Genomic DNA, 14,207 nt, shown 5'->3' with positions numbered 1-14,207 from the left:
TTTTGTAGACGTAAGGAAGAGTAACGCATAACTATTCTAAAATATTGTAGCTCTATATCAACCTTAATGAATAATAAACAGTTTTAATATCTATGGAATATCGTTTTAATATGTCGAATACGTATTACCAATGTTTATAATCATAGGTTGCATGTCTTAAGTACTTTTTTAAGTGATAGGCCACTTATGATTAAACCTCTTTACCTAAATATGTGTATGAGTAAATCAGATGTCACATTATGTCATGAATATATAGTTACGTATTTCGTTATTGTGATGATCGCTGATATTTATTAGGTCTAGAGCTGTACATAATTTACTTGTACTTAATTAATGAGGATGAGTATGAGTATGAACTTAATTTTAATGTTAACAAAGACTCCATAGCTCTCCTTAGTCTTACCGTGCTAAAAAAACTCCGAGGCCTGGTCATAAGGCTCCCGCCCTACCACTGCGAGCTCAACCCTATTGAGCTCATTTGGGCACAGGTAAAAGGGGAGATTGCCGCAAAAAACAAAACGTTCAAATTGAAAGAGCTAAGAGATTTACTACCCGAGGCACTCGGAAATGTCACTGCTGCTAATTGGAAAAGCTGTGAAGATCATACCATAAAAGAAGAAGAAACAATGAGAGGGTTAGACAACCATATCGACAACTTGACTGACAGATTTATAATAAATGTGGGGGGGGGGGATTCATCGTCATCATCATCATCATCATCATCAAGTGATTCCGAATAAAATATTAAATTTCCTAATTGTAGGGTAGACCGGGGACAATTGAAACACGTTATGATTGAAACAAGTCAAATTTCTCGATAACTATAATACCTACGCGTCTGACGCAATACTCGGAACACGCGGTCGGCCATGTTTGAATCCTCGGCCAGTAGCGCTCAAGCGCCGGTGCGAGACGGGAGTGTCCACGAGCCAAGCCAGTTTTTCGCGGTAAAAAGTAAGTATTTGTGGTCTCGTATATTTTCTTATATCTTCGTTTACTCTTGTGTTTTGACTAATCAAATTACTTTGGTGTTATAGTTAGGAACAAACGAATGTTTTCAATGGCCGTTGATCAGCGTTAGAGTCTTTTTTACATATTATATTTGACCTTGAAGTGAAAAACTTGGTGTGGGGACGATAGAAACAACTTGTTTGTGGACGATTGAAACGTTTCAATCGTCCTCACGTTTTAATCGTCCCTGAAAGTAACCGACTTCAAAAGCACATGTTTGTTCTATTGTTTTTCGTGTAGTTTTTGCCCTAGTTGATATATTATGGATATACAATCTACAGTTTTATTATTCGAGGCTATGTGAACATTTGTTTCTCAGTTTGACCCGTACGTTTGTTTGTATGTATGTTTGTTTGTCCACGATTATCTCACGTTCGGTTAAACCGATTTTGATGCGGATTTCAGAAAAGTATTTGTGACAATCTGGAAAAAGTTTTTGTGTATATAATAAATGGTTATTAACAGATTTCAGAAAAAAAAGGATCTCTGTTTGACCCGTATGTTTGTAGATACACAATACAACAGATGGTTAGTAAATAGTAACTCACGCAGCTGATCTTGAAAAAATAATTTTTGATTGTTATGATAAGCTTATGATGAAGGCAAGAAAAAAAACTTAGATAAAGTCCTATAAAAAATGACCCCCTTCAATAAAAACTGAAAAACCAAAAATAAACCGTTCATGTAGGTACATACTACATTTGAATCACTTTTTAAAATCGAATAAACCATAGGTACGTAAACTTTTTTATCCAATAGGCAGCGCGATCTAAATAAAACTAAATTATTGCAAATAAGCTGCTCTATACGTTCCTTAAAATAATGCGTCTCATTACTATTCACCCTATATACCTACCTAGGTTTATTAGTTACCTACTTATTAAAAATATAATACTACACTACTACATCCCATTTCTGTAAAATACATTTATTTAATTGTTTTTTTTAGATGCCCCGAAAACGGAAACATCTCACGGAGCGAACCTCAAAAAGCCTGTTTGCCTATCAACAGGCTTATGAGGAAGTAATCTCGGGGAAGTCCTTAAGAAAAGCGGCCCAAATGTTTGATTTAGATCATGTCTCGCTGGCAAGATACAAAAAAAAAAGAGAAGCAGCATCAGATATACCTATAGAAGATATAAAAATGGGTTATAATTCTGCAAAAAAAGTGTTTTCTACTGCTCAAGAAGAGGAGATTGCAGGGTATGCAATAAAATCAGCCGATATTTACTTCGGACTGTCTACCAAAGATTTGAGGAAACTGGCATATGACCTAACAATAAAGTACAACCTGGCAAGACCAGCTTCTTGGGATACAAATGAGACTGCTGGAGTAGAGTGGCTCAGGGGCTTCTTAGACCGCCACCCACAATTATCTGTTAGGTGTGCTCAAGCCACGAGCTTGGCTCGAGCCACAAATTTTAATAAGCACAATGTCAATGAATTTTTTAATAATTTGGAGAATGTTCTTGACCGTGATAAATTTGAAGCCAAAGACATTTACAATGTAGACGAAACCGGAGTAACGACAGTTCAGAAACCCAATCGGATTATTGCCAAGAGAGGCATGCGACAAGTCGGTGCATTAACGTCAGCTGAACGTGGTTGTTTGGTTACAGTGACTGTAGTGGTTAATGCAATTGGTAATGTACTACCGCCAATGTTTACGTTTCCACGAGTCAATTACCAAGATCATTTCATCAGTGGTGCGCCAATTGGTAGTATCGGAACTGCAAACAAATCTGGATGGATGCAGGAAGACGATTTTCTCGTATTCCTACAACACTTTCAACGGCATACAAATAGCTCATTGCAGCACAAAGTGCTATTGCTTCTCGACAATCATTCATCACATGTGTCGATCAAGTGTATTGACTATTGTCGGGAAAACGGCATCGTGATGTTATCATACCCACCGCACTGTAGCCATAAACTGCAGCCATTAGACCGCTCCGTATTCGGTCCTTTCAAAAAAGCAGTCAATACAGCGTGTGATGCTTGGATACGAAACAACCCTGGAAGGGTCATGACCATCTATAATATCCCAAGTATAGTCGCTACTGCTTTACCTCAGGCTGCAACTCTATCTAATGTTCAAGCCGGGTTTAGAAACTCGGGCATTTGTCCCTTTAATAGAGAAATATTTGGTGAATTGGATTTTGCACCCTCGTACGTCACAGACAGGCCTGATCCGAACGATTTGCGCGTAACAAATAACAGTTATCAAACCGTACCTCACGATTCAGGCACTCCACAGGCAAGTACTTCTGCCATGCTGAACTCAAGGTTGCAAACTACTCCTTTAATTCCAGAACCACAATCTGCTGCAGAACTGGATGCCACCGCTGATACCGCTTATCTGAGAATTTCAATACCTTCTCCGCTAAGTGAGGAACTTGCTGTACCTACATCGGATATTGAGAATAACTTGCTAGCTCTGCCTCTGTCTCCAGCAACACCAAAACCTCACGATTCAGGCACTCCACAGGCAAGTACTTCTGCCATGCTGAACTCAAGGTTGCAAACTACTCCTTTAATTCCAGAACCACAATCTGCTGCAGAACTGGATGCCACCGCTGATACCGCTTATCTGAGAATTTCAATACCTTCTCCGCTAAGTGAGGAACTTGCTGTACCTACATCGGATATTGAGAATAACTTGCTAGCTCTGCCTCTGTCTCCAGCAACACCAAAACCTCTGATTTCTCCAGAACGCCTTTCAATTCTTTCCCTTATAACTCTGAACTCATATTTCGCTGCAGACCATGAAACCGATGCTTCACAAGATTTAGTCACCTCGCCGTCACGGCCAAATCATACTACAAGTCTTGAACCTGTACCTGTACTTGTACCAGTAACTGACCTTCAACCTGCTTTAAGAAAATCATTGACCTCGAAAAACATTTCTGTTGCGTTTAAAGAGGTTGTTTCCTTACCTCTTTCAAATAACTCGGTGAGCCAACAGCCAAGTTTTACAACAGAACCTGACCCTCTGGCGATTCCTGGACCTTCGACAAATACATTTTTGCCGGAGTCCGTAAGGCCATTCCCTAAAGCACCACCTAGAATAACAACAAGGAATATAATGAAGAGAAAATCTACTGTATATACAGATACTCCGGAAAAGGAGAATATAAGAATTAGAACAGAAGAAAGCGAAAGAAAGAAAAATGCTGCCAAAGTAAAAGTGAACATGAAGAATATGGAAAATAAAAATAAAACTACTACCAAAAAAAACACAAAGGAAAAGACTAAAACCAAAAGAAACACAAAGGAAAAAACTACAACCAAAAGAAACACAAAGGAAAAAACTACAACCAAAAGAAACACAAAAGCTAAAAAGAAACCACTTAAAAATAAAAATAGGACATATTCAAGTTCGGAAGATGAAGAGGAAGTAATTTTTGATAAAAACGACGACGAGTCGGTATCAGATGTGTCGGACGATATACAGCTTGATTCATCTAGTTGCGAGTCTGAAAATGAGACTGGACAATCATCGCTTCAAAAAGAAGACTGGGCAATTATTAATTTAACATCCATGAAAAATCTTGTGCATCGTTATGTCGGGCAAATACAAACTATTACCAAACATGGCTACGTAGTAAAATTTTGCAAAAAAATTGATGATCACCATTTTAAATGGCCAGTGAAGGAAGATATAGCTGAAATTAATAACTATCAAGTGGTTAAAAAAATTAATCCACCCGAAGTTAAATCTAAAAGCCGACGTGCTATCGTTTTTGCATTTAAGAAGTCATTGCGAAAGTTTAAAATTGAATAAAATAATATTGCACTGACAAAGCTGATTTAGTGATTATTGTAAATCACTATCTCAAGACTGATTAGTAATTGTTAATGCTATGCAAGACTGATATTTTTTCATTAAGTTTATGAATAACAAATACATAATAATAATTATAAGTATACGAGTACATAAGCTTCGTACATAAAACTTAAAGTAAATAAAATTTAAAAACGTTGATATTAAACGTTGTAAATCACTATCTCAAGACTGATTAGTAATTGTTAATGCTATGCAAGACTGATATTTTTTCATTAAGTTTATGAATAACAAATACATAATAATAATTATAAGTATACGAGTACATAAGCTTCGTACATAAAACTTAAAGTAAATAAAATTTAAAAACGTTGATATTGTATATCAACATATCAGTATATGTATGTAACTTATGTATGTAATAATTGTTTTATAAGCTAGTCTCTAATTAGATTTGCTTAGTTTTTATTTAGGATCTCATTATGATAGGTCAGATTCATAGTAATAGTGAATAAGATTCGACCATGTCCTACCTAAAAGTCGTTAGATTCAGGTTTATGTACTTGCTATGAATCTGACCTCAGTTCATTTCATTTCAGAAGTTAATAGTTTATGTTTATGTTGATTTGATGTTTGATATATAATAAATTAATAATAATACATTTTAGCAACAAAAGAGGTCGGTCAGTGCTAAAATGTATGTCAGAGAAAGTTTAACATTTTTTTATTGGCATTTCGCTATATTTTTGTTTTCTAATAATAATAAAACAATTTAAACTGATATTTTATTGCGCCTATTATTTCATTTTACATTCCGACGTCTGCACACTCATCACAGGGTGTGTGGGAAAGGTTATGATTGAAACATTGTTATAGTTGAAACAAGCATTTTTGTATGGAACATAATTGTGCTTGTTTTTTGCGATTCCTTATCGTTATATCTTAGAATTTCATTAAAATTACTTTGGTTAAGGTAAACGCATAAGGTGGCAGGGAAAAAGAAAATTAAAAGTCGTATAAGTACTATTTTTTCCCCAAGTTTTATTATAGAGATGTTCAGATGCTCATAAATTGAAATATGTTTATGTTATGCTTGCAAACTTTTAATGAGCTCATTGTATGCTGAGGTAGTGATGAAAAAGATTGAAAGGGATATAAGTACTTTAATTGTGCCGAAGATATTTGAGTGTTTCAATTAACCTCACGTAGTGTTTCAATTGACAGTCATGTGAGGTCAATTGAACCATACTGCCCCATTATCTTTATTACATTATTTAAAAAAAACTATGGACTATAGACCGTTCAAATACATTTTATTTAGGAACCAGATAACTAACCTTGAAATATTTCGAGCGTACATCTTTCTACTCATAAAAATATAACGATCACAGGCGGTTAAAGGCAAATTGTTTCAATTGTCCCCGGTCTACCCTACTGTATTGTACTAATAAATAAAAATAATATTAAATTCTTGTGTCTTTTTATTTTATTTATACACTGGTCTCAGCCTTTACCTATTCAATATGCGTCACACTGCTGAGCACAGACAAAGGCCTCTGGCCTCCTCCCATGCAGTAGAGGGCTTGGGCTATAGTCTTCACACTGGCACTATGCTTGTATTGTAGTATGTAGCTGGAGACATCACATACACCTTTGAATTTGTTTGTGAATGTATGCAGGTTTCTTCACGGTGTTTTCTTTCATCAAAGTCAAAGACCGACTGATAAACTCAGTGGTACGGTCGGGGTTCGAATCTTCCGGATTGAAAGACATCTTACCACAGTTACCACCAGGCTACCAGTGCTTATGGGTAAGATGTCTTTCAATAGTACATTAATTACTTTAAATAATATACGTAATTATAATATTTAAGGTTATTAACATAGGTAATAATTATATCACTCGAAAAAGGTTCTAAACCCCTGAATCTGTCATTTTTGACAGCTGCTGTTTGTTTACGTTTTTTTAAATACCTAAAAGTACATAGTTTAGAGCTAGTAAGGCGATAGGCAATATTGTGAATTTTTTTTTAGGACAACGTGCTCCAAGTTTGCCTGGGCTAGGGTTGTCACTTATACTTGTTAAAATATGGTGATCCTTTTAAGGGTAGTATCGTGATCTGAAAAAAAGCAAGAATTTTTTATTTTAATCAGAACACGATACTGAATAATTCCTTGAACGGATCTCTAGAATTTTTGTTATAGTGTGTAGCTTTCAAATAGAGCTCGATGGCTAATCCTATTATAGTCTATTGTTAAGTAAAACCGCTCGTGCCACGTGCCACAACCACCTGCATAAAGAATACGTACTTCGGTTACCGAGTGCCGGCGAGTCGAAAGCTACAGAACCAGTCTAAAATGTGTCATCGAGATGCGTAACAAAGGCGCGTTATCGAAGAGCGCACCTACGCTGGTTTTTTGAGCGTTGGACTAGCCCGCGCTCAGGTGCCAAATAGAATAATGAAGACCATTTTTGCAGGTAAGTAGCACGTGCGGTTTTACTTAACAATAGACAAAAGGATTAGCCGTCGAGCTCTATTTGAAAGGTACACACTATACAACCTGTATACAGTGTGTAAATCCAATACGGGCGAATATTTAAACGGTGGTTAGCATAGGACCTAAAAAGTATATTGAGATAGATTTTACTTAGAAATGCATTGAAAATTTTAACCATACAAAATAATTCGGCCCGCAATGTAATACACCACACAAGTTACGGGATACGAGCTTTTTAAAGTAACTGTCAACGCTTAATGTCATGTCGTCTTCTGTTTCTTAATTTTTGCAGTACATTGCTGCTCGGTACATGTGGAAAAAATTAATCACGGCGTCATAATTAAGTGTAACTTAAAAAAACATTTTAATTAATGATAAGACGGGTAAATTCTATATCTGGTTTAATTTATTGCCCGTATTAGACTTACACACTGTATAATACACAATTACACACTATTGTATAAACACCCCCTTATTCCATAAACGTCACTCAAACTTAAAGTAGTTAAAATATGTTTTGTTCCTGTCACTTAGAGATTTTTGGTTGTTAGAAAGTGACAAAACATATTTTAACTTATGTAGGTTTGAGTGACGTTTATGAATAAGGGGGATAATAAATAAATACTTAAATACATAGAAATCGTCCACGACTTGGGAAAAAATAATTAGTGATTATACCTTATTATTGAATTTTATTTGCTTCTACCTACAGACACATTATAAATATGGGGAAGAAAAGCAGAAGAAAGGCTGGGGCTCGGCGATATGCCGATTACTCTGAAGAAACACTAAAGCTGGCCGTAGATTTAGTCAAGTCCAAATCGCTTTCCTCCTATGAAGCTGAAAAACAATTCGGTATTCCTCGACGAACAATATTAAACCACTGCAAAAATAAACAGAGGCAGACTTTCGGTCGACCTAACGAGTTGTCAGTAGAAGACGAAAGTCACATTGCAGACGTATTAGAGGTTTCCGGAAAATTCGGTTGTCCTCTGTCAATGTTAGATTTACGCATAGTGGTGCATAATTATGTACAAAAAAGTGGCAGAACACACCTTTTCAATGGGAAAATGCCAGGAGAGCGTTGGGCTCGCAATTTTTTGGAGCGGCATAACTTTTCTATGCGAGCTACTCAAAATAAAAAACGCAGTCGAGCTGCTAAAAATGCTGAGGAATTGTCCACATATTTCGAACATCTGGAGTCATCGATTAAGGACGTTCCTAGTAAAAACATTCTTAATTTTGATGAAACCAATTTAAGTGATGATCCAGGTTCGTCAAAAACTGCTTTTAAACGTGGGACCAAACATCCTGAACGGGTTTTAAACTCTAGCAAAACCTCTATTTCGATCATGTTTAGCGTTACAGCCGACGGAGTATGCTTACCGCCTTATGTAGTATATAAAGCTGAACATTTATGGTCCCAGTGGTGCAAAAATGGACCACTGAATGCAAGGTATAATCGAACAAAGTCGGGTTGGTTTGACATGAATTGCTTCGATGACTGGTTTAAGACTATTGTCTTACCATGCATGGGCAAAATCGCTTGAAGGGCCAAAAGTTATAATCGGTGATAATTTGTCCTCCCACCTGAGTGTTGAAGTCATGCAATTGTGCAAGGAAAATAATATCAGTTTGGTATTTTTGCCGCCAAATTCAACCCATTTGACCCAGCCCCTCGATGTTGCATTTTTCGGGCCGATGAAGAAAATATGGAGGAAAATTTTACTTGACTACAAGGTGGCAAACAGTAAGGTGACGACAATGAATAAGACACATTTTCCGGAGCTACTTAGAGAACTAATGATCAGTATAAATATGTCAAGCTCTAAAATCATCAGTAGCGGTTTTGCAGCTTGTGGGATATTTCCTTTCGATCCGATGAGTGCTTAAAAAAATACCAGAAGTAACAATCGAGGAAGCTAAACAGTTCGATGTTTCTCTTATACAATATTTAGAGACAAATAGAAAAACTCAAACACAGGCAAAGACAACAAATAACAAAAGGTTGGCAATAGTAGCAGGAAAATCCGTTACTGCAGAAGATATAAACAAATTAATCAAGAGTAAAGCTAAATCTACAATAAAAAATAAAAAAAACAGTAAAACAAATAAAGTAAACCCAAATATATCACAGTCAGTCAACTCATTACAGGTTTTGTGTATAAATACAGTAAATAAATTATTATTCAAAGGAACCAATAAACAATCCCCTAAACCGAAAAAAAAACTGACAAGAAGAAGACGCTACAGCCTGTTCGTTTATTGGGACGTATCTCAAGGCACGATAAAGAAAATACTGCATTCTCCGCCGCAAACGTTGATGACCTGCCCACATGCCTGCAAACGGTTAGCAATGATGAAAGCAAGGTTTCGCTAAAGTCTACACCAAAATCTAAAATTACCATACTTAAAGACGTGATAATTGCGCCAGGGCCATCTGGTATAAAGCGTTCTGCAAAATCCAACACACCTAAAAAAGGGCATGAAAGTAAAAATATCAAGCGTGAAACATTAGCTGGTTCAGTGGCATTAAACACAAAAATAATACCCAGACAAAAAGTGGAAAATCTTCAACCCACAAGACGTACCAAGAAAGGAATCAAAATTGAAAAACAAAAAAAATGTGAAAAGAGAAGGGCTTTAAGATATTCCAGATCAAGTACAAGCATATCAGACGAAATAAGTGTTCATAGTGATTCAAGTCTCATGGGTCATGGACATCTCTGATGAAATCGATTCAGACGATTTACCACTTTGTGATTTTACAACCATATCGTCACCAAACAGAGGTAAGAATGAACCAACTAAAATTCCAAGCTTTTGTGATAATCAAATAGCAGCCAACGTACAATGCGAAGAAAATACAGAAAACTTGTCACTTCCTAAACTAAATGACCCAAGACGACCAAATTCACATATTTCCATGAATAGTTCAGGAAAACTTAATGATTCTCAGGACTTGAAGTCAACTTATCTGATACCAACTGTAAAAAACGTTCAAATGATGATTCACAAAACCTCGTTAAGAGCGGTAGTGAAGCAAGTACTGAAATTCCCCAAAATGTACCGAATCAAACCTCCCCAGAAAAAAATGAGCCTGAGTTAGTTCCCGTTATCAACGTACACGATAAAGTTTTGGTGAGATATTATAGCAGAAATACATGGAAATACTACGTTGGAGTAGTGAAAATGAGCAACAATGATGACACTTTTGATATATCATTTTACACAACGGTGCGTACTCAAGGCGACCTAAAATTTAAAAAACCTCGTAGATTGGACAGAGACACGGTACCACGAGAATACATTACGAAGGTTATTGAGCTGTCAAAAATATCTGAAAAACCAGAAGTATATCACTTAAGCCATCAAAAGGATGCGACTTACTTCTAAACTACATGTTTAATTACAGATATGTCAGTATCTTTTAAAATTGTAAACATTTTAATGAAAACTGCAGAATTTTCATAAAAAGTTGCTTAATGATTAACACAATAATTAAGACAACTTTAATTATTTCGTTCTTTAAGAATATTTTTTTTTATGTTTTTTTTATAATGATTAATAACACTCAAGAACAGAGAAGTAGTAATTAATGAGACTGATTCTAGTTCCTTAAGGGTGGAATATTAATAATATTATTGTTGTTTTCAATACAAAGTTTAAATTAAAAATATAGAGATTCATATCACAGATTCAGAGCTGCACATTTTAATACATATTAAATTAAAAATATAGAGATTTATATCATAGATCCAGCATTACATTATAGTAGTTTTTTCAATATTTCAGTGGTTCAAAATGATTAAAACATCATCTTTTCTTAAATCATTTTTATTTAAATGTATAAAAATGATTAAATGTATTTACATGATTTACAAGCAACACGCAAGAAGGTAGGTCTTAATACAATTTATTTAGTTTTTATTTTTTATTAATGCTTCACTGTATTAAAGCCATTATAATTATTCAGTTATTTAGGAATAATTAAATTCTTTATAGTTGAAACTACAAGACTGGATCATTGAGTCTGAATATGATAGTTATATGATTTATAAAGGATTAGGAAAATAAATATTGCCTTCAATGTACGCTGACATCAGTGTGTTTGACGTTACTTGTCACGCTTTTAACATTACAAAATTTGCAATACATTGCGTCTTAGAATAAACTTTAAAGTGTAATAAAAATCAAACCATGAGATATTTTCAAAAGTTGCTGAACAAATGTTGGTCAGTTTGAGGAGTACAGTCTACAGTTTAATTTATTGCTTCTGTTACAGAAAACACACTGTATTAGAATTAGAGCAGCATATTCAACTAAAGCAATAACCTTTTTTAGTTTTTTTGGAGCTTACCAAAGTTATGTAGCTAAGGTAATGACTACCTAAATGGTAAACATTTTTGTTTTTATTACTATTTTTTTAGCTTGTGATAAAAAGTAGCCTATGTCATTTGTGTTTAAATATATTGAAGAATTCTAATGATGTAAGAGTAGCATATTGATTTAAAGTATTTTGTTTTTTGTTTTTTAGAGCTTACCAAAGTTAGGTAGCTAAGTAAATCACTAACGACATTGAAGAAATTTTTGTATTTTTATTAATTAATAAAAACTTGTGAAAAAAAAGAACTGGTTTAATTTATCATGTGAGTTGCATTGCTCCCATGTCATTCGTGTTTTAATGTATGAAGAAGTATACTAATAAAATATATGTAAATACTGAAATAAAAATAAGGAAGAAGTGACATTACTTAATAATTTTCCGGTAAATTAGCAGTTTTAGGTAGGTAGGCTTTAAATTTAAACTCACGCCACGTCTTTAACTTTTGCGGCTGACGTCCTGTCCTCTAGACCACCGAGCCGCAGCAATTTTCTCGAAGATATTTTTTAACGGCTAGGCACCGTTGACCATACTTGCTTGCATAAGCATCTCCTTGCCAAATCACTTTTGGATTATGAAATAGATGGTGATGGATGATAGGTCCTAGATATTTCATAATCCATTCCAAAAAATAATCATAGATGGCAGCACCATCATCCTATCCATGATGGTGCTGCCATCTATGATTATTTTTTGGAACAAAATAAATTATTTTATTAGATATTGGTTTGGTACTAATAATTTGATTTGTCCACAAAAAAGATGCATCAAACTATAAATTTAATAAATCTAATTTCGCGTCATTAAAAAATGTCACATCATTTTTTTGTTTTCATGTTTGGCACAGCCCTAACAAAATTTTGTCTTTGTATGGTGAAAACTTAGAACAGGTTATAGTAACAGCACCAGTCATGGGACATTTAAGAGGAAATTTGGAGTATTTGTGATATTTCCCTGATACCGGCAAAAGTTCTACCGCTTAGCGTGTTTAAAGATGAAAATCCTATCCATCTTTTATGTTTCAGGCGTGTTATATCAAAGATACTGCAATTAGTTTCCACATAATTTACAAATTAAAACTATGCCTTTTTTCTCCAGTCATGGACACCAAAGCTCCAGTAATGGTACCCCGGTAATGGACGTGGATCCAGTAATGGGCCCCCTATAATGGACATACCCTATCAGTATAAGATATTGGAACAGGGAATAAATTTTTGGCAAAAAACTAGTTATTAGTCATATTTGGTATAAGCTTTTATGTAAGAATGTATTTTTCTTTTCACAGCCAACTAATACTCATCAAGACAATTCTAACAAACCCAAACACAATAAGGTTGCGTTTATTACAGAGTTCCCATGGCCACCTCCTGTCTCCATCATGAGATCAGGTCCATGTTATCATAATATTGCATTGTCATCCGATTTGCTTACGTATCCAAAATTTCAACTCAATCGGAAATCCGATAGTGGCTCAAATTCAACTTCCAAGATTTGAACCACACTAACTAACAGGCATGTTAAATAAAATTTTGTAAAAACGATATTAATTTTTTCTACTCCCGTACTTTTATTTGTCATTTAAAGGGTCGTGCACACACCTTTAAACCCCTCTCTTATAGTTGTCAACACAAGTCTTTAGTCTATTCCCCAAAAAAGTATTTGTGCATACACGCAGTATCTTTTTGGCACTTTTACGATACTTCGTGTAATTACCACTTAAAAAATATTGTATGGAATACATTGTTGCCAACCTAATTTTAATTGTCATTTCTGCCAGATGAGTGAACCATAGACATGTTTTGGTCACATCATCATCATCATCATCAGTTTTCATCTTTATAGGGCTGTATCTCCTAAACCGTGCGTCGTAGCGCAAAAATAATCAAATTTTCGTTCCCCTTTGAATCCCGTAAGTAATATTTAAAAAACACGAAAAACAAAAAAAAAATTATAAAAACGAAAGAAAAATGTTTATGGGTTGTATCTCCTAAACCGTGCGTAGTAGCGCAAAAATATTAAAATGTTCATTCCTCTGTAAGAAGCCCCTAATTAATATAAAAAAAACACAAAAGAGAAATAATAAAAAAAAACAAAAAAAAATTATAATGCTGTATCTCCTAAACCGTGCGTCGTAGCGCAAAAATAATAAAATGTTCATTCCTCTGTAAGAAACTCCTAATTAATATTAAAAAAAAAACACAAAAGAGAAATAAATAAAAAACAAAAAAAAAACTTTATAATGCTGTATCTCCTAAACCGTGCGTCGTAGCGCAAAAATAATAAAATGTTCATTCCTCTGTAAGAAACCCCTAATTAATATTAAAAAAACAAAAAATATATATATATATTTATAAGGCTGTATCTCCTAAACCGTGCGTCGTGGCGCAAAAATAATAAAATTTTCGTTCCCCTTAAGAATCCCACGCACTGAACAACCTATCACATTAGGACATTAAACAATCATCATCATCTATTCTTATTATTATTTCATTGCATTTCAAAGTAAGTGCTTGGTCGTAGAAAAAGTATT

The 14,207-nt window shown here is 34.7% G+C and overlaps 1 protein-coding gene across 1 annotated transcript; it reads left to right on the top strand.

Annotated features, from left to right (window-relative positions):
• The first annotated feature begins 434 nt into the window (after positions 1 to 434).
• On the top strand, positions 435 to 5,994 carry LOC134654491 (uncharacterized). Its single transcript, XM_063509932.1, has 2 exons — positions 435 to 954; positions 1,961 to 5,994. Exon 2 carries the CDS (start codon positions 1,961 to 1,963, stop codon positions 4,793 to 4,795), a length of 2,835 nt encoding a protein of 944 aa, XP_063366002.1. The 5' UTR covers positions 435 to 954; the 3' UTR covers positions 4,796 to 5,994.
• The last annotated feature ends 8,213 nt before the right edge of the window (positions 5,995 to 14,207 follow it).

The sequence above is a fragment of the Cydia amplana genome, chromosome 15 (assembly GCF_948474715.1).
Source record: "Cydia amplana chromosome 15, ilCydAmpl1.1, whole genome shotgun sequence".
Taxonomy (NCBI): domain Eukaryota; kingdom Metazoa; phylum Arthropoda; class Insecta; order Lepidoptera; family Tortricidae; genus Cydia; species Cydia amplana.
The sequence above is the reverse complement of the archived record's forward strand: the minus strand, read 5'-3'. Positions and strand labels throughout refer to the sequence as shown.

Bases quoted from the DNA above. Each gene is read 5' to 3' on its own strand.
- LOC134654491 (XM_063509932.1), top strand. From the start codon at position 1,961: ATGCCCCGAAAACGGAAACATCTCACGGAGCGAACCTCAAAAAGCCTG.